This window comes from Gobius niger, assembly GCF_951799975.1.
Source record: "Gobius niger genome assembly, chromosome: 9".
In the NCBI taxonomy this organism is placed as follows: Eukaryota; Metazoa; Chordata; class Actinopteri; order Gobiiformes; family Gobiidae; genus Gobius; species Gobius niger.
This window is the reverse complement of record NC_136860.1, coordinates 21,203,520-21,229,551: the sequence shown is the minus strand read 5'-3', so window position 1 is coordinate 21,229,551 and position 26,032 is coordinate 21,203,520. Positions and strand designations below refer to the sequence as shown.

General features: G+C 39.5%; 5 protein-coding genes across 6 annotated transcripts; all 5 read left to right on the top strand.

The window, feature by feature from the left end:
* Positions 1-406: 406 nt before the first annotated feature.
* scel (sciellin) lies at positions 407-6,181 on the top strand. Of its 2 annotated transcripts, none has more exons than XM_079563060.1 (27): positions 407-611; positions 1,455-1,492; positions 1,565-1,631; positions 1,725-1,799; positions 1,989-2,048; positions 2,117-2,149; positions 2,227-2,256; positions 2,334-2,363; positions 2,442-2,474; positions 3,068-3,127; positions 3,211-3,264; positions 3,334-3,408; positions 3,484-3,534; positions 3,773-3,826; positions 3,901-3,957; positions 4,038-4,082; positions 4,163-4,210; positions 4,286-4,345; positions 4,421-4,465; positions 4,541-4,582; positions 4,911-4,979; positions 5,059-5,112; positions 5,190-5,252; positions 5,331-5,399; positions 5,472-5,580; positions 5,686-5,788; positions 5,865-6,181. In XM_079563060.1, exons 2-27 carry the CDS (start codon positions 1,468-1,470, stop codon positions 5,879-5,881), a joined length of 1,428 nt encoding a protein of 475 aa, XP_079419186.1. In that variant the 5' UTR covers positions 407-611; positions 1,455-1,467; the 3' UTR covers positions 5,882-6,181. The 2 variants fall into 2 exon arrangements, with proteins under 2 accessions (XP_079419186.1, XP_079419187.1); XM_079563061.1 differs by having other exon boundaries at positions 1,455-1,496; positions 1,572-1,631.
* A 173-nt stretch (positions 6,182-6,354) lies between these two features.
* slain1a (SLAIN motif family, member 1a) lies at positions 6,355-11,536 on the top strand. Its single transcript, XM_079563584.1, has 9 exons — positions 6,355-6,987; positions 8,020-8,156; positions 9,024-9,140; positions 9,360-9,467; positions 9,549-9,698; positions 9,934-10,263; positions 10,374-10,559; positions 10,646-10,967; positions 11,045-11,536. Exons 1-9 carry the CDS (start codon positions 6,527-6,529, stop codon positions 11,118-11,120), a joined length of 1,887 nt encoding a protein of 628 aa, XP_079419710.1. The 5' UTR covers positions 6,355-6,526; the 3' UTR covers positions 11,121-11,536.
* A 226-nt stretch (positions 11,537-11,762) lies between these two features.
* On the top strand, positions 11,763-12,661 carry LOC306967573 (uncharacterized protein; the record flags this gene model as incomplete). The annotated part of the gene is made up of 3 exons (XM_079562655.1): positions 11,763-12,070; positions 12,146-12,309; positions 12,418-12,661. The coding sequence occupies exons 1-3, from the start codon at positions 12,050-12,052 to the stop codon at positions 12,659-12,661; spliced, it is 429 nt and encodes a 142-aa protein (XP_079418781.1). The 5' UTR covers positions 11,763-12,049.
* Positions 12,662-13,070: 409 nt separating this feature from the next.
* kbtbd7 (kelch repeat and BTB (POZ) domain containing 7) lies at positions 13,071-15,774 on the top strand. Its single transcript, XM_079563302.1, has one exon. It carries the CDS (start codon positions 13,365-13,367, stop codon positions 15,231-15,233), a length of 1,869 nt encoding a protein of 622 aa, XP_079419428.1. The 5' UTR covers positions 13,071-13,364; the 3' UTR covers positions 15,234-15,774.
* Positions 15,775-17,187: 1,413 nt separating this feature from the next.
* katnal1 (katanin p60 subunit A-like 1) lies at positions 17,188-22,922 on the top strand (the record flags this gene model as incomplete). Its single annotated transcript, XM_079563185.1, has 10 exons — positions 17,188-17,349; positions 17,944-18,104; positions 18,531-18,696; positions 18,779-18,906; positions 18,985-19,090; positions 20,393-20,551; positions 20,642-20,768; positions 21,790-21,924; positions 22,034-22,160; positions 22,471-22,922. The coding sequence occupies 10 exons, from the start codon at positions 17,188-17,190 to the stop codon at positions 22,667-22,669; spliced, it is 1,470 nt and encodes a 489-aa protein (XP_079419311.1). The 3' UTR covers positions 22,670-22,922.
* Positions 22,923-26,032: the final 3,110 nt, after the last annotated feature.

Sequence of the window (26,032 nt, the reverse complement as noted above, 5' to 3'; positions counted from 1 at the left end):
ATGTGATTGCGCATTGAGTTGCCTTGTGTACGAATTGTGTGATTGTACCCAGTGTAAGTAGCGAGGGTAAAGTATGTCCTAAACAAACCGTCAAAGTTCAGAACTAAGTGTTAAAACAAATAATACATTTAATAACTAATTTGGCCTCTGTTGCCATGCTGCGACATTCTCTGTAATACCCTCTATACTCCTGACCGGTTCTTATATCGCTGTGTATCTTATGTAGCTTAATAACCTCCAATATTTTGCTGGTATCACTAGTAATTAAATTAGCTTTGCTGTATTGAAGAATAGCTTCAGCAATATACCATATTTATACTATTGTATACGCTAAACCAAATTACGGTAGCTAGAATTGTGGAATAAACTTTTGTCTTTGCAGATCTGCCATCTTCTTTAGACTACCACGAATGGCAGGTCAATAGGCATGTTGAAAGACAGAATTCTTTGATTGTTGTCAGAGGCCACACCCTTGGCCCTGGGATCACCTCCCTGAAGGTTAAAACAGGCGAAAAGCAAAAGCAGTGATTGCAGACTGCAGATTACACGAGTGACAGGAGCTGCCTCCAGTTAGAGTTTTATCAGCACCCTGCCCAGAACGCTCAGTAAAGGTATGTGCACTTTGGTTTAATGATTTTATTAACATATCTTTCAACAGTGCTTTACCAGTGCCTTTAAAAAATCACTAAAGTTCTGATTTGATTAATAATTGTAACTGTAATATGTTAAGATACAATAGCTTATTTTTACGTTAAAAGAAGAAATGAGGAAAAAACAGCGAAGTTCTAAGCATTACAAATACTATTATTTTCTAATGCAGTTTTTATTAAGATAAGATAGCCTTTATTGATCTTACAATGGAGAAATGTACTTGTTACATTCAGCTCTTGAAATAGTAAAATAGTGTTATCTTATATACAATGACTACCAAGGACTTTGTGGGGACAAAAGTATAAACAATAATGAAGTTTACAGACTATAACAAAAAATGTTGGTATTAGCAGCGCAGGTTTACATCATAGTGCAAGTAGTTGATAAATTATTGTATTTTCATTCATTTTCTGTATAACTGAATGATACATAATAGTAAAAGAACAACAAAATCTTTGTTTAGCAAATTATTACTATGTCTAAACATACATTTGTTTCTATCTGGCATTATTGACTAAAAATGGGGTTTGAAGGGCACCGTCACAGTCATCAATGGAAAATGACATGTTACTCTGTTTTGCTGTCACTGGTGAATGAAAAAGGTGTGTTATAAAGGCAGGTGTGTCCTCATGCCAGGCAGATCGAGACAAACCAGTTCTGCATTAATTGGCGAGACTTGGGCTGGAAACTCGCAATTGTTGGCAAACTTACATTCTTTCTTTGTGTCAACTGCAACCTTTCATTGTTGCGTTACAGTATCATTGATAAAGGAATTGTTAAACTAAAGGTTATTTCTCTGACAGGTGAGGATTCAACATGAACAAATACACATCACAGACAAGTAAGTCCATGGCTGCGGTATCATTAGTGAATATATTGATACACACTGTATAACATATAAATGCACTTGCAGCTTCCAGGACTCTCCTGAAAGACAACAGCTGGATCAAGCGTGCTGAAGAGGAGGATGAAGATGTCGAGTAAGTATAACTTCTAGCAATTGCAAACAAGACGGAAAAACATTAAGCAGTATTTCACTCACTAAGTGCCACTTGATTGATATAATTCCACAGCCGTGACCCCAACTATGCCAGGAGTGTTTTAGGCCGAACCACGATAACCTCTGATTCCTCTGATACTTTTGAGAGGTAAAGTAATGGGAATCAAAAAATACTGGCACCCCTGATAAATTGTACATATATATTAAATGGGATGAGAAGATGTTGTATAAGTTATCATATTTTAATATATATATTCTTTTGTCATATTTACCAGGGGTGGCATCATGAATACAGTTTTGATTTTTCTTTTAATATATATTATTGTATATTTGATAGTTCTGAGCCAGAGCAACAAACAAGCTCAAGAAAAAGCTATGTTGAAACCATCACCAAGAGGTATGATTATATCTATGTTTATTGTAAAATTATAAATTCTTATGTCATGTTTCTTTTTTTTTTATCAGGTTTAGTACAAGTCAGGATGAGCTGAATACCAGGTTAGTGGAATTTACTACAATTATCCATCATGCTATGAATCATCCAGTTTGCCTGTACATTGTTTTCCTTTTCACAGCACGAGCCCAACCCGGACCTACAGCCGGAAGTATGTCTTCTAATCAACTTTATTTAAATGTATTGTTTGTGCAGAGACTGTGATATAAATGTATATTTCTGTTGCAGTTCTTACTCATCAGTAACATCTCCCACAAGGTTTGTAAATCTCCAATACGCCTAAACTCATTTTAAAAAGTGTGTTAAATTTTACAATTGACTTTTATGTCTCTCCAGGACCACTTCTTACACAGAGGAGCCTAAAACAAGGTAGATCCCAATTCTACACAGGGATGACTTAAAAAGCATGCTTCACAACTTTCTGGGTCACTGTTAACAGTAATGCTCACAAAAAATAGCCAGCAAGCTCAATAAAAATGCTTTATAATTACATGTAATAGTATTTTTTCACAAACCACTGAATACAATGAACGACTAAAAAACAAATTTAATTTTACTACTGGTAAAAAGACCGGTACAGGGCCTTTAAGTGGAGAAGTGTATCATCTTAAAGGTGCATTATGCAACTTTTCCTATGAAAAAATAAGTAGATATTTGTTGTATTTTACCTTGTAGTGACCCAGTGGCAGTATGAGTGGTCAGCATGTCGCCTTTGCTTTCCATCACGGCGGTCTCTATGATGCTCAAGGATCAATTGTTTGGAATGTCTTCACTGCTGAGGGTCCCTCTCACCAGAAAACCTACAAAACAGTTGATCCTGGAGCGTTGTAGACACCGCCATGCTGACCACTCATGCCTCCGCTGGGTCACTGAAAGGCCAAACATGCACAAATATCAACAGTTTTTTTTTTCACATAAAAAGTTTCAAAATAATCCTTAATATGTTTTCCTTTTCTATTCAGTTCTACAACAACAACATTCACCGAGAATGGCAAAACCACTGTCACAACCACCACTGAAAAGTAATGAATTATTACATATTTTACTTTTTATGAATTGATTGCCACTACAGGCTCATTTGGATACAAATCTTATTCTTTTGCAGGTCTTCAAAAACTGACTCATTTATGGACAGAGTGTTTTCTGACAGGACAAAGGGGTTGGTAACATACTTTGGCATCTAGAATTCAAAATTTATAAAGAGCATAAAAGGCACCTTTATCTCCAGGACTCTTTACACAAGCTACTCACCAACTCGAAAAACTACAGTGACAGAGACAAGAACCTCCAGCAGCTCCAGAGAGTATGATATTTACGCTTGTGTTTGAAATACATTTTTCCACATGCCTAAAATACTAATTTTCAATTGTCTGTGCAGTGCTGATGACAAACTTTATGACACATTTGACACCATGGACAGCACTGACAGGTAACATCTTTCTGACTTTAATGCCATTCTCAATGAATATGTCGAAAAAGAAATATTCAAAGTGTCCATGTTTTTGGTATCTGTTTGACTCTGGTGGTAAATGGATAGGAACATACTGTTTAAGCAATACATTTATCTCACATTTGGACAAAGTATCTGTGCATGGTGGTCATTAACAATGGAAAAAATCAATACATTATTATTGTTTTTATTTATTTATTTATTTAATGTGTTACAGCAAAACATCTGTCACCAAAACTGAAACTGTGGTTGTGAAAAGCTCAGGTGACACGTGAGTACCTTAAAACCATATCATTATGCAACCTACAATATCACATAAATTTAATGCAAAAACATTATCATTAGTGCTGAGGACAGCCTTTACGATACTCTCATCCCTTCATCAATCAAGGACGAAAGGTAGTGTTCAATACAATCACATCTGATAAAGAATCGGATCATGATGATCAAGTTGAGCATCAAATTACTCTGCTTTCTTTCAGCAACACAATCACTGAGACTGTGACCATTAGGAGCAGCAGTGAACTGTGAGTTAGAAACACATGGTAATCAATATATTGCAACAGTGTATTCAAAAGGGATTTTTTTTGTTTTCTTTTTTTCTCAGGGATGACGCTAAAACTACAACCACTACAAGAACTTCTACTTCCTCAATGTAAGATTGAGTATTGTTTAAAATACAACACATGGTTTTTATGTCTTCTTATAAGATGTTATCATTATCTTTCAGGGCTGAGGATCAGCTGTATGATACTCTTATACCAAAGGCCATAGCTGACCAGTCATCCAGGTACAGCACCAGACCACACTATACAATGAAGCATTCAAAGCTCAGAAGAAAACATTTTTAAATTGTTTTTTGCAGCTCAAGTACAACAAAGAGAGACATTTACACAGTCAGAAGCAGCGGGTAAGCAAGGCTCAATTAATATGCAGAATATATCTTCTTATTCGATCTTTCTGAAATCCTTCACTTGTGCTTTAGAGGTGACAGCCCAACTCTGACTTCCACCAACCGCACCAGCAGGTTTGGATGCAATATATTTGTTTGAAATTCATTGCTTTACATTGCTCCTTTCTGTGATTATTCAGAAATGGTATGTTTTGGAGACCATGGCATGTGGTTGAATAAGTGGGTAGCTGAAGATGAGTTTCATATTGGAAATAATTACGATGGAGCAGGAGTATATGAAAGAGCTGCAATGTGACAGAAGTTTAGGGACTAATACAGAAGACTGCATGATAAATGTGGACATGTGATCATTTGTGGAGGGCTAAATGGGAAAAACTAACATGTGTGTCAGAACAGGTAAATCATTATATGATGTGCCATGTAATATAATTTTCTTTTACAGCTACAGCTCTTACACTGATGACTATCCCTCAACTCGCACTTCGACCTACACTATCAGCTCTAAGACTAGGTGGGGTTTTAAAAAGAACAATTACTATTTACACAATAAATCACTCAGGATTGCCATGATTAAATGTGTTTTCACACAGTGATGACATCGATAGTGATACCAAGACCTACTCATACAGCAAACCAGACAGCACGTAGGTTTATTATTTTACTTCTACCATATACAAGTATTTCTCTAAATATGTATTAAATAGATTTATGTACATTGCAGTTATGAGTACACGACCATCACTAGCCCAAGCAGCTACTCCTCAACAACATACAAAACCACGAGGTATTGGACAAAATAAAAATCCCACATGGTTGCATGTTACAGTTTTATGTACTTAATACGTTTTTTTCATCCATATAGGAGTGATGATATTATGGGTGACACCTACTCTAGATCTTCCATCAAAAGTACATATGCTTCACCTGAAAGGTAGAGTTAACTCTCTCGATAATAATGTCTTTTTTTCATCACTGTGTAACACACAATTAATTCACTTATTAGGACAGTGCTTGACAAAGACTTGTGCAGCTACTGCCGTAAAGTCTTCACTGGAGATGCAAAGATTATCCTGGATGACATGAAGATCAACTGCCATGCTACCTGCTTCAAAGTAAGATATTGGATGTAACCCCCCCCACTAAAAAGTTAATATTGCAGTTTAAAATCCTGTGAGTAGTTTCTGGTCCTTTGGTCAGCTAATTGGTTTGTCTGCTAGTGCGAGGTGTGTAACAGTACTCTGGGCCATCTGAAGGCTGGGGACAGCATGTGGATATACAAATACATGGTGCACTGCGAGAGATGCTTCGAGGTCACCAGAGGTAAAATACTGCTATATTGAATGCAACATGTTTTTTTGTTCCTTTTTAATGACCTTTTTGGTACTTGTTTCCACAGACAAATGGAGGCGTTAACCTGTCCAACGGATGTTTGACATGGAGAATGAACATCATAACTTGATTTGTTCTATGTTCATATAGCCTGTTATGTTACACTACACATTTTTAAAACTATTTTGAAATCAAATTACATTTGTTATAGTGGGATTAAACTAAATATTTTGGGCCGGGGGCTTCTGCTATGTGCAATAAAGGAATTGTTTTGTCAGCTGGGGAAAAAAATGGGCATGCAATGTTTAAATATATGAATGTCTATCGAATGCACCATCAGAAAATTCTTATCTAATGTGCACAATTATCTGAACGAATCAGAGATGCAGCATCATATCTTTGTTAATTGTGTTTGGGATGCAGGTGTCAGTGGGAAATAAAATGCTTTTAAAAACGCCAAGCGGACGCAGGATTTATAATTTTGTGTGCCTCTTGTTACCACTGGGGGGCGTAAATAAAGAAAAGGCAGTGGTGTGATGGGAGTTAAGTGCATGCTGCTGACCAATAGGAGTAGGTCTTTGCAGTCATCCCAGTAGCAGCAGCATCGCTGCATGCACAGAAGCCTAAAACGAGAGTATCTGGAGTCTGGACACCCTATCCAAACGGAGGACACAGTGCGCTGACAGGCCGTGCTTTTTGTCTGTATCTCAATGTGTTTTATTTCATCAAATGGAAACAGAGGTGGCGAGCCCCCAGATAATGGCCGACGTGAACGGCAACAATAAAATGACCAAGGCGGAGCTCGAGGTGTTGAAGCTTCAAGAATTGGTGCGAAAATTGGAGAAGCAAAACGAGCAATTGCGGACTCGAGCTAACGCTGTAAACAATTGCACAGTGGGCCCGCCACATTTCCAGACCACCACCTCGTTGTCGTGTCTGCGCGGAGGTACAGTGTGTCCGCGGGACAGTTTCTTTCAAGATGTTGCCATTACGAGCCCGACAAAGACAGACCCCTACATCGATGCAAGTCGGGGTTCAGCAGATGAGTCCTTTGCCTATTTTCAGCCCAGCTCCACGTCTCCTGACGCACCCGAAGAGGACAACACAGCCGCCGAACCCGCAACTGTTTTGGATGAGGTTGAGATTTTAGACTTGGACTGTGTGCTCCCTATTGAAGAGCCTGATAGATGGTAATTATTAGTCAGGCTGCTACTGTTTTGTTAAACAACTGTATAGCCATTATGATATGCGTATAACTGTGTAATGTTATCCTGCTTTGCACATCAATGCTATTAATAACTGTGTTATTGATCTCACTGGAGGAGTCTTGGTGAGATACAAAGTCACACAGGGGGGAAAAAAATCTTCTGGTTTCAAAGAAAGCCCTATGCAGGTATCTTTTTCTTCTTCTTTTTTTTTTTTGAGTTATAGAGGAGCACTGAATTGATTTAGGAACAACAACTTCCTTCAGTCGGTGATCTACAAGGCTGTGTAGTGTGATAGAGTTTTAGCCCCAGGCAGCCAGGCTGAACTACTACTAACTCTGGAACTGCTGCCTTCTGAAGCGACTATTTCTTGTGTAGGGATGTGGAAAATATAGCACACAGCTCCACTATTCACCATCTCCTCTGCATTTAAAATAACTAGTGGGTTGAAATGACCCATTTAACTCTCTGCCAAGGATTGCCCTCTTTTATAAGTAGAGAAGGGAAAATGGGCTTCAGTTCATAGGGACCATTATTAACCAGTTCCTTGATGCATTTTACATACATGCACTTTATGTATAATCCTATAGTTCATACAGATTTATGAGTCTGATCGAGCCATGTGCGAGCGAGTGCAAGCTGAAATTTAAAATATGCTATTTTGTGGCCATGTTGCCCCTAATTTACCATTTGAAGTCAGGTGTATTACAGTATTGAGGGACCCAAATCTGATTTGTAAATGAGAGAATTCATGCTGTGTGAGTAACAAGTGTTAAATATATTTAAATCAGAATAGATTTATTGCCATTGTCAGTGAACAGTTTCACAATCTAGGAGTTTTCTTTGGCGCAAATGTGCAACATAAAAAGTGGCGGTTTACAGTCGTTCACATTAATGTTTTGGGGGTCACAACCAGATAAGTTGGGAGACCGCTGGTGTTGAAGTCAAACAGCTGTGTTTCAGAATTCCTCATTGTACAAAACTAATTTTGCCGGTAAATCTTTGAATGTGTTGCAGGTTGTATGTGAGTCCCAAAGTGAGACTACTCGGTGACAAGGCCCTCAGTCCACTTCAGTGGTGCAGGCAGGTCCTGGACCACCCAGGGCCTGAAGTCCAGCTGGCCAGGATGACACTATGTCACAGACTGGATCAAGGTAACAGTATCTTTACTACCCAGATTAACAGTAGGCCTATCACATCTGTGGCAACATCTGGACATCTTTAGCTGACATGTGACCATAAGCTGCAAACACATACAACATGATTCCACGTGCTGGAGGATTTTTGTGAGAGGATTACTAAGGTTCGGTCCAACTCATTTACATTTTCTGATTTCCTTATAGTGATGGCAGGCAATTTACAGTTTTAACTGATTTGAACTACATTATTTATAGAATGATTAAAATGTTCTGTGTTAGTCGTGCCAAGATACTGAGTTGGTTTGCTTGCCACAATTATACTGTGTATTGGATATGTATGTAATTTATTGTTCTTTATCGGCCCATGTAACAATAATAACAGAAGACAATTTGTTTATGTAATGTGGATGTCTGTCAGAATTGGCTTTCTCTCAGCTCATATAAGTGGACACAGTTGCCATAGAAACTTGTATAGATTGACTATCTTTTCAGTCAGATTTGCTTTTAAGTCCTTGCTCACACAGTCATCGTGATGGGACCTCATTTCTCTCCTGCCAATGTACTAAGAAGTTACCAATTTAAAATATTCAAGTCAAAGTCAACATATAATCTACTGCCCAAAACCCCAATGCTCGTGAAATGTAAGCTAGATGTACAACTGCAATCCCTGCTTATGATAAGATACTTTGGAAAATATGGTATTTTATCCTAATAAACCACTATGCTTAGCTAACCTCATCTTCCTTAATCATCCGCTTCAATCCGAGCTTGGGCCTAATCATATAAAACATCAAAGCAAAATGTCATAGGGAGATTAACATGTGTTCAGGGCATGTTTGTGCTTAATCGGTGACTAACATGTCCCTCACTGATGTTTTTTAGCTAAACGGTGGAGAGGAGTTTCTTCTGTCCGTCCATACAGCTGCATTGAGGCATTTTCTACTCTAAGCTGCCCAGTCCTGCCTTACTCTAAACCTCTAACACTACCTGAACATACAGGTAAACATCAATGTATTAACTGATAACACACAAATCTAATTTAGCACCATAAATCAACTATTCACATTGTGTAAATATACTGGCTAATTTTAGAAAATAGAATAAAAGTGGTATTATCAGGCTATTTATCCCAGTCTAGTCAGACTAATGCATATTATGTGTTGATATTATGTGTATGCCTTCCTGGTTACATAATATGTATGTGTTTTTTCCAAATAGCTCCCACACCATCTAGTCAATCTTGTCTTCAGCCCACTCCCCCTCTAAAAGTAAGCTGCAGCCTAAGTGACAGAGCCCCCACCTTCTTGTCAAACTCCACTTTACACAGTAAGATAACCTTATGTGCCACATGTAATGTTTAGAATAAATGATTTAAGTATGATCCTGATGAGACTTTATATTCCTTAGATATGGGTCGAAGACATGCTGCTATCAGCCCACAGTCTTCCTTGGACAGTGAAGTGGGTGTGTCAGAACTAGAAGACGAATCTATTTCAATGAGCTACAAGCTACAGGACATGACAGATGTGGAGGTCATGGCACGTCTTCAAGAGGAGAGTGAGTCAACTCTACTGTGCTTTAGATTAGATGAGTTGCCAATAATACCTTCTTATATTGATATATCTGCAGATAGATAAACATATGCATGGAATATAAATGTTTATGCAAACTTTCCTATATCAGTCTAAATGACCAATGATTAATTTTATCTTAACCTGGGGAAAAAATACCATCTCCTTTATAGTGAAAATGTTAAACTATCATGATTTAATGTTATTTTGTCACTCTAAAGGTCTCCGACAGGACTATGCCTCTACCTCGTCAACAACTAGCCGCCGCAGCTCCACCTTCTCCATACACTCCCTGAGGAGAAGTGAAATGGATCTAGAGGAAGAAGATGAAGAGGATGAAGGTTACGACCAGCTTCCTCCTCCTCAGCCTCGACTCTTCCGTACTGGGTCTATGCAGCGAGCCGGCCTGCCTCACTCTCACACCTTTTCCTCTATAAGAGACTGTAGACGCAGCACCATCTCCTCTCAGTTTTTACTCAATGGACTTTCACAGCTCTCTGGGCCTTCTAGTCTGACCATAGAATCACCCACAGTGCCAAGTACTAGCACAGGTAAGAGTGAATTAATTTTGATTATCCAAAATTGTTCTATTAAATCCCATTCTTTGACTTTACATACTCAATATGCACAATATATTTACATTTTTAATATGCGTGCATAGACAAACTGCGAAGAAGCATGCCCAACCTGCTCCGAGCTCCAAGCATGCCTAATGTTCCCAGTATCCCTTGCCTGTCAACCTTTGTAAATCCTGCACTCGGCCCCTCATCTTTGCCTTCAATGCCCACCCTCCGGAACAGCCAGAGTTTTGACTCTTCCAGTGGACTTGCACGGCTTCAGTCCTCCAGTAAGACTTCCATTTGAATACAGATGTTTACTTGTGCTTGTGTGTCAATATGAGAATTCAGTGTAATAAGCATATTACTCTACCAGTTCCTCCTCCAGGTCAGCTTTGTCAGCGCGTTCAGAGTGTGGGAAATTTCCCCTCTATGCCTCGGCACCCTATAAAAGCAACTGCCTATGTGAGCCCAACCATCCAGCAAAGTCCGACCTCCACAGGCCTCACAACCTCCACCAGTCTGAATTCTATCTCCAGCAATGCTGCATTGCCACAACCTCTCAAACCTAGCAGCAGCTTGGTACCCCTCGCTGCAAAGGCCAGCTCCAGTCATCTTCCTCGAAGCTCTCTTCCTCGTCCAGCATCGTTTGTAGGAACAAACTTACGCACAAGCAAAATTTCACAGCCCACACGGAGGTACGTGCATACACTACATCCAGTCCTTCCAAAATTTGCTCTGCTTTTTGTAAAATTTGTCTTTCATTCCTTCTCAGCTTACTGACCCCCCCAAAGAGTATTGCTGCCCTAAGTGCATTGAGGGATGGAAGCTGGAAAGATGGCTGCTATTAAATGAATAAATAAGTAAAATAATGCTAATGGTGCACAGGGTAACACTGTATGAACTGAAGAATTGACTAAAGCGTCGGAATAATACTGTCAGTTGTGTTTGGTTTTGGACTATGAGCCAAATAGAGCAAGACTGTTACCATCAAAAAGCACTTATTTTAGTGAAGGTCCAGCAGGCTGGATCTGTGAGTTGTCCTACCCACTGACATAAACATGCCGTTAAAAACCTGGCAATACTCTTGAATAATTTAGTTTGGAAAAAAAAAACTGTATTGTCTAATTTGTGCTTTGCTTTGGTGTTATGTGTTCATTTCCATGCAACTATTTAGGGGAATCCCACAACTCTTGCCATTTTCTTGGTGATCTCTGTATACATCTAATTTTGTTCCTATTGTATTGACAAATTTTAATTCATGTCACATACTGCATTCTGCAACATCATGTGCCTGTTAAGCGTATTTTTGCAGCTTTTATAATGTTTAAAGACATTTAATAACATGACCATTTTTAAGTATGTGTGTGACATCTTTAGCTATTTGTTCCAATTGTACTGTTTGATTTACATGATTGCTGCAGTAATCTTGCACATGGAATCTGATGCTTTCTTTAATGAATTAAAAAAAGAAATTTGTAATGTGAAAAGAAACAATCTAATATCATTGTCTACTTTGCGCCAAATGCAGTGTGATAGTTGCACAGAACAGGACTAGTTTGTGTAGGCTGATAAAATGTGTGAGTGTGATGCAGTGACTAATGTTTAACTGGCCAACGTGTTTATTTTGAATCTCCTCAGTAACGCTACACATGATTCTTTCTGCTTCAGCACCCTAGCAAAAGTACAAGTAAGGACAGTTGTGTCTGACTTCATTTGGTGTAACACTGAATTTAGCGTCAATTCCTTGAGAACTGCAAATCTTCATTTGGGAGAGACGATGCCTAACAAAGCACAAGAGGTGTGTTTTTTCTTTCTTTTCCCCCCTTTTGGGGGGAGTGTATATTGTACATTAATCTAGCTTTCTATGTTTTAGGATGCTGTTATTAATCTATCGACACTGCAGGAGTTATCATCTCAGCTTGGATTTGAGTGGACAGTTCTTGCATTTGAACTTGGTTTTAACAGAAGTGAAATAGCTAGATTTCATGCTAAGTCCACAGACAAAAAAAAACAAGCCAGAGTCATGTTGGAGAGCTGGTAATATAGCCTACATTTAAAACAAGCATTGATGAATTATTTCACCACTCTGTGCTATAAGAGGAAAATCGTCTCTGTTCTGTGTCTCTGTTGCTGTGTTTAATTCAGGTATGAGAAATCATGGGAAAAACCCAAAAGAACAAAACTCCTTCAGGATGGACTGGAGCGAGCTGGAAGAAGGGATCTGGCAGAGAAGTTACGCTGCCTTCACTGGGGACAGCAGAAGCTGAGCCGCAGGGTGGAGCTGCCCTCAGCTTTCCCTTTTCTTATAACAGTGCACAAGACCATCCATAACCAAGAAGGGCTCAAAAGGATTAATGACCTAAATTGTCGATACATACATTGCAAATAGATACCTTCTAAATAAAACATTTATTATTATTATTATTACTCTGATTATTGTTGTTGTTGTTGTTATTATTATTATTATTATTATTATTATTGTTGTTGTAGTTGTTGTTGTTGTATTGTAGTAATAGTTGTTAGAAATTAAAAGGTTGCTTCCAAAAAGCAACAAAGGTTAAACGGACGAGCACCATGGGAAATCGGGATTTTCAAAATAAAATATATTGATTACATTTGTGTCCAAATTTGGGGATTTAAATAACAGTAACGACAGAACCGCTAATGTCACATATAAATATATTAGTGCTGACACAAGATACATTGAATGTTGACAAATGTAAGCGAGATTTGCTTGTGTACGACTTTTATGTTGACAAGATTTCCCGGAAATTCTCTGAGAATGTGGCCATCTGTTATTTTACGGAAGGCTGATCAGTCAGTCTGACTGGCTGCTCGAGCTAAACCTCTGCTAAATTAATCAAGCCAATGAGGCGGCTGCTGCTGATCATTGAAAGAACATGTTCTTTGTGTTAAATTGTGATTGCGACATCCAAGAAATTCCTTAAAGTATGGCTGTACAACATGGTCTCTAGTTGGGACATGGACGCGCTGTATTTGACTGTATCGCGTCTACGTCTTGTCAGCTCAGGAAACCTTTGTGGATTGTACTAAACGAATGCCTTCGACGTGCTAGAGCCAGTAACACAGCGATGGCCTCTGTATTGAGTTGTTTCGGCGGTCCGGAGGTGCTGGAGGACGCAAATCACGCTCAGGGGGTAATGAAGCAGATGAAACAGCTTTACGACTGTCACCTATTGGGCGACGTAACCATTGAAGTTGTGTGCGAAGAGGATTTACTGGAACACAGCGGCGGCGACCCCGCCAGTGGGGACAGCCATCAACTTTTCCTGTGTAGTCGCATTGTTTTGGCCTCAGCCAGTCCCTATTTCAAAAGTATGTTTACTGGTGGTTTGAATGAAAGTGTGCAGCAAAGAGTGGTCATCCGAGGAGTAGATGCAGAATCCATGTCGGTCATAATAGACTATTGTTATACAGGCAGAGTGGCAATCACAGAAAGCAATGTCCAAAGACTGTATGCTGCATCTAACATGCTTCAACTTGAATACATAAGAGAAGCTTGCTCTAGTTTCATGACAAGGCGTTTGGATCTCTCCAACTGTGTCATGATTTTAAAATTTGCGGACACATTTGACAACCCTGACCTTAAACAGAACGCCCAAGCTTTTATTGCAAAAAACTTCAGTTTTCTGTGTAACAGTGGAGAATTATGTGAATTGGACTTTAAACAGCTGAAAGAACTGCTCGCATTGGACTCCTTAGATGTTGACTGTGAAACAAAAGTATGCTCTGCAGCTTTACAATGGATTGAGGCAAATGCTCTTCAGAAAAAAGAAGACGCTGTACAAGTTCTTAAATGTGTGCGCTGGGACTTGTTTATTGAAAAAGACAAGTGTTATCTGGAAGGTCTTATGGCAAGGCCATTCTTTGATACTTGCATTGCTTCTGTCTTTAACTCTTCTTCAGAAAGCAGTTGCGGACTTCCTGCACCAATGCCAAAACACAGAATTGGTGTGAGTGCCAAAGAAATGATCCTTTTCTTCGGTTTGCCAAATGACAACATAATGTGTTGTGATCCTTATTCAGAGGACCTGTACTTCATGTCACCTCCTCTTCAAGACTTAAGCAACCAGGATTACAAACGATCTACAGTGGAGTCCCTAATTGCTTGTGCTAGCCCAGAAAACAATTTGTACCTTGCCTCCCATCTGTCAAAACATTTCTGGAATTACAATCCAGTTAAAAACACCTGGCAGGAGTTGGCAGAGAGACCCCTTGGAAGGATTCACTCAGGGATGGGCTATCTCAATGGTCATGTATACCTTTTAGGAGGAAGAAACCCAGTCACTGATGCCAGGATAAAAGAAGTTGAATGTTACAGTGTTCAAAGGAACCAGTGGACATTTGTAGCTCCTCTGCCTCACTCTCTGGGAAAAATGCAAGTTGTGGCACTGAACGATCACTTGTATGTAGTGAATAAAAGGAGAATGCTTTGTTATGACCCCAAGAGGAACCGCTGGCGTCACTGTGGGTCACTACGGCGTGACAAGCTGCACAAGGCTTGTGTTTTTCAGGACCAAATTATCTGTGTCTGTGACATTCCAGTTGTAAAGGCCTACAGTCCAACCAGGGGAGAGTGGCGGAGACTGGGTGACATTCCTATCGATAGCCGTGCTCTAAATTACCAGGTGATCCAGCACAACAGCAAACTGCTCCTCCTCACACAAACGCTCCTTCAGCATAACAAAAACAGGGCACTTATCCATGAATATGATCCAGCCAGAGACAGCTGGAAAAACATTATGGCTGTCTATGTGTCAACTCTGGGCCCTGTGTCTGTTTCAATGCGTGTTTACCCAGCATGCCTCAGTTCAGCTCGCAGCTTCTCAGTAGAGGAAGACGATGACAGTGGCTCCAGTGCTGATTGGGACTTGGATGGGTTGACTGATGCTGACACAGATTCTGGCAGCTCTAGCTCATTCTCTGATGAAAACTGGTAGAGGGTTTTCTATGATTACAAAATGAAATGTTGAATTTTTTTTTATGTGATGTTTTACAGGGTTCAGTGTGATTGACATTGACTACAAAGGCCAACATAAACCAATTTGTCAGTGTTAATTTACAAGTAAAGTACTTGAATTTATTGTGTTACTGAGAAAGAAAACATAATATAGTATATTTTATTTAACTTCTCGAAAAAAGAAAGGACTTCATTTGTATTTGCGCCTTATTGTAATTATCATGAAATGAAAAGGAAAGTTTAATTTGAAGTCCTACCTCCAAATGAAGTGCTCAACAGATTTTCATGATTGAGCTAAACACAACAGTAGCCTATACATTGATGCCTATGGGCCATGGTAGATAAAGTGCCTCACATTTCATGTACAATACTACTGTAATATTTAGATGCAATCCTATGTACTGTAAACTGTCTCAGGACTATAGATTTGTAAGGTGTAATGCTGAAATTATTGTGTTTGATTATTGGTTTGTATGTCTTTGTATCAGTTAAAGAAAACAAATAAACAAATGACATTATTATTATTATTAGGCTATTATTATTATTATTATTGATAATAATAATAATAGTAATAATAATATAATAAATGTCTGGCAGAAGTTTAACCAGTGGGTTTGATCAAAGTGCAAGAAGATTGAGCATTTACAGCACAAAACAAACTCAGCCATACTACGATTCACATTGCAGATATAGATATATCCAGAGCGTTAACTTTTGAGAGACTAACTAATACATTAACGCTCATACAAACTGCTTAACAAATAAAACAACTAAGGACCATCTTCTCCACCCACTCGCACACTACAGTCATACAGGCTAGGTTGGTGAAGTGTCTTGCCCAAGGAAGGACACAAGATCCAGTCAGCGCCAGGATTCCAGTGACTGAAATGTGGACAAATGATCTAAACCAGCCACTCCCAAACATCGAGGCCCCCTTATTGATCTAAAATTCTCTCAGGGCCCCCCAAAATAAAAATATACTCTGTTCTGTTCAAAGGATGTTTTTTTTTTAGGATTGTGCTAAAATTACATTAAAATAAAAAACACCTAGAAATGACAGCAGGCTGAATACTGAGTTAAAGTAGAACCACTGATCTAAACAGATGAGCTAGTGTCCCCCCTTAGTTGCATTTGCCATCTCCTGTTTTTGCAATGGCAAGACGTTTAAAAGTATGGTCTTTGGCGCAGACTAGTGGTCAACCTTTATCATCAATTCAAGTGATATGTTCGCGTAATATATGAATTTTAAAAATACTTGTTTTGGTTCCCAAGTTAAAACCGCCACTTAAAAAAAAAATATCTATCACCCATTTACAGTTGACAATTTTGTTTAATTTTAAATGACTGTTCAAAATAAACTCGTCGTGTACTTGCTTGGAAAGTTCCGACTGCTGTACTGTGCCCAGTGTTTGTGAACGCACCTCGGTGGATCCCTCTGTATGCAGCACACGGCGTGTCTCTGCGGCCATGGTAACACTTGACTCAACACAGACCTCTGAATTTATCCATCAAATACGACCAAGCGCTTTTGTGCAAGTAAGTTAATGTGATTGCACTACTTTTATTTTGTGTGTACACCCTATGTCTATGTTTTGAATCTGTTTTTGCTTTGTATGTGTATGCTTCAAACCTGCTGTAAGGATTAAGTAGTGCTACCGTTAGTGCTACGCTTTACTTATTGTCCACCTGCTACTTGTATTGCCTCACTCTGTCTTAAAGCTAGCTAGCATGATGTAGCTAACATTCTGTGTGTAAGACTCATTGATGAAACGTATGCAGATATGCGGAGGAGTGTTTACTTCCTGGCGTATGTTTCGAACACCCATTAGTCCAAGGGAGAGAGATTTATTGTGATTTCCAATTTGCATAATCTGCACTTCATGTTATTATATTTATTTATTGTATTGTTGTTTTGTTTTTAATTTGTTGTAAGGATGAACATTCCTGATATTTGTGATAATGCCAAGAAGGGGCGCGAATACGCTCTTTTGGGAAACTATGACTCCTCCATGGTGTATTACCAAGGGGTTATTCAGCAGATTCACAAGCACTGTCAATCTCTCAAAGATCCCGCACTCAAAGTCAAATGGCTACAGGTAAGAGGCGGGACATGCCAGAGGATGAGTATTCTGTTATCAGAGGTGGGAAGTACTCAGTTACATTTACTCAAGTACGTAACTTTTTGAGGTCATTTTACTTTCGCAAATATTATTTCATACTGTGCTTTTTACTTCTGCTTGAGTAATATTAAAATGTATATATGTACTCTTGCTTAGAGTTAAACAAAAAAGTAACTCCTGCCACTGTGAGTAAATCTTAAAGTGACAAATCTTCATTTTGATGCATACAAAATATGCTTTGTTTTGTTAATTAATTCTCCATACTGATTTCTTTTGTTTTTATGGTATTTTCTTTGAAAATATTACAACTTTGACATTATTTCATGTTATATTTCTCATATTTTATGTCACTACTGAAACATAAATCAAGCTTTTACGCTCAAACTGTTACTCAAGTCAAATTTGCTCCATGTACTTTTTTACTACTTGAGTTACTATTTGGGCCACTGTTTTTTTTTTTACTTCTACATGAGTAAGATTATTTGAAACGTTACTCTTCCTTGAGTAAATATTTTGGCTACTCTACCCACCGCTGTTATTACATGTTTCACCAGCTCGTCTTTGCTATAGGTGAGGCAAGAACTAATTGAGGAGTATGAGCAAGTCAAAAGCATAATGGGGACTCTTGAGAGCTTTAAGTCGGAAAAGCCAGTAGACCTCCTCATGCCCCTATCAGAAGAGAGATCTGAGGACCCAGCAGTGTGGCCCCCTCCCACTCCAGCAGAGCACAAGTGAGTATCAGTAATATAGATAAGTAACATCAAATGTACCTTTTCTATAATGCACATCATTTCATAATGTAGAAAGTAGAAAGAAACTATTGGTATATATATCATACCTGCTCTATAGTATGAGCATCTTTATATACTTTATATACTTTTTTATATATATTTAATTTCTGCACTAAGGCTTGCATTTTCTCAGTTATTACTTATCTCTATGTTACACAACAAAATTCCATCAATGACATTGTTTTACAATGGATAATGTTAGTGGTTCAAGGAAACTACTAGAGAAAGTAGATTTGCTTGTAATATTTATGTGTAAGGTCAGCACACTTTTATTAGCATTTACACTGTCAGCCGGCGGTTCTGAGACCTGTATGCTGTACAATTGTTTAAAACTATGACTTTGAGGTTACATTTATCTGCCTATAGAAATCCTATTCCACTTAAGCGCCCCAACAGTGGTGTAAAGCAGCAGAAGAAAGACTCCCCTGCATTACAGCATCGAGGGGCTGGGCCTGTAAATCGTGGTCAGGACAAACCAAGAGCAGAACGACCAGGGAATAGAGACGCCAGAGCCAAGTTTAAAGAGGACAAGGTAATTGATTTAACTTAATGATAAACATTGGTGCCATTTAGAATCTTGTTTAGAATCTTTTATCTACTAACATTTTTCGTAGCCAGCAAAGAAGGTGCCTGGAGAACCACAAGGAGATGTGGAGAAAAAGTTTGATGGCACAGGATATGACAGTGACCTTGTTGATTCTCTGGAGAGAGATATTGTTTCACGAAACCCGAATGTTCATTGGTATTGTAAAATTAATCCTCATTTTGAATTTACGCATTTGTCAAAATGAAAATTGCTGACTGAAATATCTATGTATAGGGATGACATCGCTGATCTAGAAGATGCTAAAAAGCTGCTGAGAGAAGCTGTGGTCCTACCCATGTGGATGCCCGATTTCTTCAAGGGCATTCGTCGCCCCTGGAAGGTAGCACACGCAAATACATGCACTTACGTTGCTATTTTTAGAATATGCAGCCTCATATGCCGTGCTGTATAAACCTAGCAAAAAAATAAATAAAATAAACTAGTTGACCAAATTTAAATGTCACATACACATTCAAACACCAATTCACTCATATTCACTCGCAAATTGTTGCACACACAGTTGTGCATGGAATATACTGTACAGTAAGTGTTTCCTTGGGACTATAGACAACTGGACAGTTGAATTGTTAATAAATCTTGAAAATGGAATTTTAAAAGAAAAAGAAGAGTATTTAAAGGTACATTATGGAACTTTTTATGTGAAAAGAACCATGATATTTGTGCATATTTGATCCAGCAGCTGTATGGGGGGTGAGCATGGTGCCTTTGCTAACCATCACGGTGGCCTCTAGGACGCCCCAGGATCAATTGTTTTCAGGGTTTACACATACTTTACATTCAGAAAACCTTCCAGAAGCCCAAAGACAATTTATCCTGGAGAATTGTACAAGCTACTGCGATGGAAAGCAAAGGCGCCTATACATGACCTATACAGCCATTGGGTCATTAAAAGGTTATGAAAGGTTCCATAGCACCTTTAAAAATTCTGGTAATTTCTTAGATTTTACTCTAAGACATCTATTACATACAATGATTTTAAAAATAGCTTTCTTATCAATATTAGCAAATAGATAGTCAACGCTTGTTCTGAGCACGTCATCATGTGAGGTCTTCACCCTTAGGCCCATCATGTGAGGGTTAATTCTTTATGGGTTATTTAAACCGCACAAAGCTCTTTATTCGTCTGATGTATCCATGTATAATTGAGCTAATATGCTTTGTGTGCAGACCTTACTTTGTTTTATCAAGTGTCTCATGCAACACAGAAGGTTAAGGTGCTTTATTTGTCATTATACAACAACTCTACAACAAAATTTGTCCTCTGCATTTGACCCATCCTTTGACGCCGCTGGGGTGTCCCGTAAGGAGCAGTGGGCGACAGCAGTACCGCGCCCAGGGACCCATCTCCAGATGCGGAGCCAGGCTGATGGCCAGAATGACCTAGCTGGAGGATTCACCTATTGTACATGTTTTTAGTGGTAGGGGAAACCGGAGTACCCGGAGTCCTTTATTAGCATGGACAACCTACATGTTTCAACACGTACGCATGTCTTTGTCAGGGCAATAAGTTGTCTATTCTAATCTTTATACTGTATTTGTTTTTGTTGTTTGTTGGCTGTTGTTAAAATAGTCTAAATGTCACTAGCTGTCCTATTTTTAAATAATTTAATTTCTTCTTTAGGGTGTATTAATGGTGGGCCCACCGGGGACAGGCAAGACAATGCTAGCAAAAGCTGTAGCAACTGAATGTGGAACTACTTTTTTCAATGTGTCGTCCTCGACGCTCACCTCCAAATATCGAGGCGAGTCCGAAAAGCTTGTGCGCTTACTCTTTGAAATGGTAAGTCTTCTCGTCACATTATAGAGTTCATACCATCGTGCAAATACCAGCAGAGGAATCGATTTTTCTAAACCACCTTTTTTTTCTAAGGCTCGGTTTTATGCACCAACAACAATCTTCATTGATGAAATTGATTCAATATGTGGGAGGAGAGGAACGTCTGATGAACATGAGGCTAGTCGCAGGGTCAAATCAGAACTGTTGGTTCAAATGGATGGTAAGAGCTTTATGAAATAAAAGAAAAATATATGCCTAAACATTTATTTTCTACAATTTTATCCTTTCTGAAAAAGAGGATCCGAAGTGGATGATCATTGTAAAATGATTAGAAACTCACTAAATTACAGACTCATGTTTTAGCAAGGATGTTGACACATGCCGTGATGGATTTTTGCAGTATTTTCACTTACCATGATAATAAAATTCTAAATGGTCACATTTATGAAGTTTTTCTATCTGCTTTTAATGAATGTGAATTTAATTATTAAACTGTTTAATGTTTGGTTTAAAACAAATTATGAAAAGCAGGATTGCCAGATCTGCGATATTCCTGCAGAATTGGATGGGATGGGTCCGGAAAAAAATCTGCATCGTCCATGTAGAATTTTACGCTTAATTCTTCATGAAAATCCCAATTTTAACAGACAGAACCTCAACTCTAATGCCACCAGAGCTGCTCTTTCAGTGGGAAAGACAAGAGAGGGTCTGCATCATTGGAGGAGTGAAGTGGCTCTATGATATTTCAAATTACAATAGAAATTATGGTTGTGCCTTTTAAAGAAGCTACGTAGACCTTTATTTTCATCAAAAAAGTTAGGCGAGGATAAAGAAAATTATTATTTTATTCAGTACTGTAGTTGTACTTGCCAATAGTGGCACTGATGGTCATACTGATTGTAAATTCCATAAGGGACATTAACAGCAATGGTTTTAATTTGAAGACATCATTTTAACTGACAACCCTGATGCATGGTTAAAGTTATTTCATGCAACAGTGTTCTATTTTGTGAGCGAAAAATTGAAAATCTTATTCAAGACGTGCTGTTCTTCTGATCCTCAATCAAAATAATATAAACATCAGAATTAGAAACCGTTTTTTTGTTATTTCTAACCAGTTTCTATGGTGGCAGTTATTTGAATTAGCCCAGCCCGGAGAAAATACCGAACATTTAGGGAGTCCTAAATCTAAGAATATGTCTCCCTCTGGTATGACCTATTTTGTGTTGTATGTTGACCAGGCGTCGGGGGAGCAATGGAGAGTGATGACCCTTCAAAGATGGTTATGGTTCTTGCTGCCACAAATTTCCCATGGGACATTGACGAAGCATTACGGCGGCGCTTGGAAAAACGCATTTACATCCCTCTGCCCACAGGTAGTGCTTGTGTTTCCAACAATTCATGTTTTTGTTTTTGTTTTTTTATCATAAAATGATTGTATTCGTCATGTGACAATTCAATTAATTTCTTCCTGTTTGTCCATAGCCATGGGTAGAGTGGAACTGTTGAAAATTAACTTGAGAGAAGTGGAGTTGGCAGATGATGTGGATCTGGACCTCATAGCGGAAAAAATCGGCGGTTACTCTGGAGCTGACATTACCAATGTCTGCAGGTGCGCTTAATAGCAATACATATGAACTGTGTCATGACTGCTGTGCTGACTACAAATCATTAACAGTTGCCATCCTCACTTATTTGTACAACATTTAATTACGTGCTAGGGGCTTTACACCTAAGATTTACCCTTTAAATACTTTCCTAATCATGCTGTGAATGCCAGGTATTTTATTGGGATGTACTTTCTCTGTAGTGAATACACTAAATATTGCTACGCTTGAAGCAAAATTATGACAAATATTGCCTTGTATTAATATCACATTGGATATGTCAGTAAATAAATGGTGTATGTCTTTCCTGTTTAGGGATGCTTCCATGATGGCTATGCGACGTCGAATCCAGGGACTGAGCCCTGAAGAGATCAGAGCACTGTCCAAGGATGAGCTGCAGATGCCTGTGACTATGGAGGACTTCACCCTTACTCTGAAGAAAATCTCCAAATCAGTCTCTGCAGCCGATCTGGAGAAGTATGAAGCCTGGATGGGAGAGTTTGGTTCAGTTTAAAGACAGGTGCTTCTGGCTCAAAATAACAGAAACATACCAGCAAGCACTTCACTCCGATCAGCACTAGTCGGGGCTGTGACGAAGGACTCAATGCATGCATACCCTTATAGTTTGATTGACAGTTCATGTAGCCAATCACAAGTTAGGCTGTAGCAAGGGCATAAAGCCGACCCCGACCCGAGCCCAAACAAGTAACTTGAATTGTCGGCCCAAGCCCAAAATTTTCATTTGAAATTATAATGAGATTCTTGAAGCTTGACCCGACCCAAACCAAACTGTCATGCGACATCTCGACCCGACCGACCCGAACCCACCGGGTCCCATCGGGTTTTGATTGAATGAAAGTATTGTGCAGTTTCCAGATTTCCAGCTCTAGTGAGGAGTACTCTTTCATACATTCACTAATAGTGAAAAAGAATTTAATATCTGACTTGGTTAGAGGTCTTAGGGGGTCATTTACTAAGCGTTTGCACATGTGCAAAGTGAGTAGCACATGCAAAAGTGGATCATCAGCAGAGTGATTTATGCATTTTCTACTTACACAGCATCGTCTTATTTACATATAAGATTTGGGGCCCTATTACTGTAATACATGCATCATCAAATGATAGATTAAATGCAACATGCCTATGAAATAGCATATTTTATCTTTGAGCTTGCACTCGCTATTTAGCACCTGCCTTAATAAATGACCCCGTCAGTCTTTTTGTTTTGAATCGAAAGTTGCACACTTTTAGTCCTACTCATGGCTTGTACTTGAAAAAGTGTTATAGTTAAATTAAATGCAATTGTTTTATTCAGTGTTTAAATTTGCCCTATGTGGGTTTTCTTTGGTTTTGGTTTTACAAGATTGTTTGTATTTTGTCTTCTATTTATCCATCCCTCTTAAATCTGAAGTACCGTATTATTGGGAAAAAGCTAATCTGAAGTATTATGGGAAAAAAGCTAATCAGCATACCACAAACTCTGAACAAAGCAACGTTTACTGTATTATATTTTTTTATTGTGATTGTGCAAATATGTGTGGCTTAGAGGCCTGTGTTCTTTTTGAGAGCATCTTTAAGTTTTAATGAACCCCCTTTGTCTGTTGTTTGTGGTGTTGACTCAACACCGGACATGCTCCTGTGTTTTTCCATGCAATTCCTACGTCTTCTGTGTTTATATTAAAGATATTCTCCATTTTACTTGGCAAATTCCTGCCAATTTGTCATACTGTATACTAGTGGTTCCCAAAGTGGAATCAAAGGCCCCTGGGCCTCCAAAGTGTGTCTATTAAACTAAAAAATTAAACACAGAAATTTCAATTTGTTGTAATATACTGCTTTAGATCAGTATTTAGCCAAGGGCCATTGCTATTTGCTATTTGATAAATCTAAGAGATAGATTATTTTCGACAGAGTGAATTATTACAATTGGGGCTAAAAGGTCCCGGGTTCGATTCCCACATGGACGTGGCCTTTCTGTTTGGAGTTTGGATGTTCTCCCCGTGTCTGCGTAGGTTTCCTCTGGGTACACCGATTTCCCCACCACAAAAACATTTACAATAGGTTCCCTTCTGGGGCCAGGACTCCCCTGAAAAAGAGATTCTTAATCTCAGTGGGACTTTCCTGGTTAAATAAAGGTCAAACATAAATTAACTATAAACTAACAAAATATCAACAACCTTTTGAAATTCTGCACTGCATTATTTTATAAACTGACATTAAAAAGGAAAATATATATATGTGTATATATGTATAAAAACTCTTCCTCACCCTCCGCGGGCGGTCTCTCTTTTTCCTCCTGCTCGGGTCCTCTACCAGAGGCCAGGGAGCTTGAGGGTTCTGCGCAGTATCTTTGCTGTTCCTAGAACTGCACTTTTCTGGACCGAGATGTCTGATGTATTTCCTGGGATCTGCTGGAGCCACTCCTCCAGTTTGGGGGTCACTGCCCCGAGTGCCCCAACGACCACGGGCACCACTGATGCCTTCACCCTCCAGGTTTTCTCCAGCTCTTCTCTGAGCCCCTGGTATTTCTCTAGTTTCTCGTGTTCCTTTTTCCTGATGTTGAAGTCGCTTGGTATTGCTATGTCGACCACAATGGCTTTCTTCTGCTCTTTGTCCACCACCACAATGTCCGGTTGGTTCGCCATTACCATTTTGTCCGTCTGTATCTGGAAGTCCCACAGGATCTTGGCTCGGTCATTCTCTACCACCTTTGGAGGTGTTTCCCACTTTGACCTTGGGGTTTCCAGCCCATATTCTGCACAGATGTTCCTGTACACTATACCAGCCACTTGGTTATGGCGCTCCATGTAAGCTTTCCCTGCCAGCATCTTACACCCTGCAGTTATGTGCTGGATTGTCTCATTGGCCTCTTTGCACAGTCTACACCTGGGGTCTTGTCTGGTGTGGTAGATCTGGGCCTCTATTGCTCTGGTGCTCAAGGCCTGCTCCTGTGCAGCCATGATGAGTGCCTCTGTGCTGTCCTTTAGTCCGGCTCTGTCTAGCCATTGGTAGGATTTCTGTATATCCGCCACTTCAGTTATGTTTCGGTGGTACATGCCGTGTAGGGGCTTGTCCTCCCATGACGGGACCTCCAGCACCTCATCTTCTGTTCCCCATTGTCTGAGACATTCACTGAGCACGTCATCTGTCGGAGCCTTGTCCTTGATGTACTTATGGATCTTGGATGTTTCATCCTGGATAGTGGCTCTCACACTCACTAGTCCTCGGCCTCCTTCCCTACGGCTAGCGTACAGTCTCAGGGTGCTGGATTTGGGGTGGAACCCTCCGTGCATGGTTAGGAGCTTTCGCGTCTTAACATCTGTGGTCTGTATCTCATCCTTTGGCCAGCTTATTATTCCTGCAGGGTATCTGATTACTGGTAGGGCGTAGCTGTTTATTGCCCGGGACTTGTTCTTGCCATTGAGCTGGCTTCTTAGGACCTGCCTTACTCGTTGGAGGTATTTGGCCATAGCCGCTTTCCTTGTCACCTCTTCGAGGTTGCCATTTGCTTGTGGGATTCCGAGGTACTTGTAACTGTCCTCAATGTCTGCTATTGTTCCTTCTGGGAGTGAGACCCCTTCTGTGTGGACTACCTTCCCTCTCTTAGTCACCATCCGACCACACTTCTCTAGTCCGAATGACATCCCAATGTCTGCACTGTATATCCGGGTGGTCTGGATCAGTGAGTCGATGTCTCGCTCAATCTTAGCATACAGCTTGATGTCATCCATGTAGAGGAGGTGACTGATGGTGGCCCCGTTCCTGAGTCGGTATCCATAGCCAGTCTTGTTGATTATTTGGCTGAGGGGGTTCAGACCTATGCAGAACAGCAGTGGGGACAGGGCGTCTCCTTGGGATATGCCACATTTGATGGAGA

Coding starts and splice junctions, on each gene's coding strand:
- scel (XM_079563060.1), top strand. CDS start 1,468: ATGAACAAATACACATCACAGACAA. Junction 4,466..4,540: donor TACACAGTCAGAAGCAGCGG/GTAAGCAAGGCT, acceptor CTTGTGCTTTAG/AGGTGACAGCCCAACTCTGA. Junction 5,400..5,471: donor ACATATGCTTCACCTGAAAG/GTAGAGTTAACT, acceptor TTCACTTATTAG/GACAGTGCTTGACAAAGACT.
- kbtbd7 (XM_079563302.1), top strand. CDS start 13,365: ATGGCCTCTGTATTGAGTTGTTTCGGCGGTCCGGAGGTGCTGGAGGAC.
- slain1a (XM_079563584.1), top strand. CDS start 6,527: ATGGAAACAGAGGTGGCGAGCCCCCAGATAATGGCCGACGTGAACGGC. Junction 6,988..8,019: donor ATTGAAGAGCCTGATAGATG/GTAATTATTAGT, acceptor AATGTGTTGCAG/GTTGTATGTGAGTCCCAAAG. Junction 10,968..11,044: donor ATTTCACAGCCCACACGGAG/GTACGTGCATAC, acceptor ATTCCTTCTCAG/CTTACTGACCCCCCCAAAGA.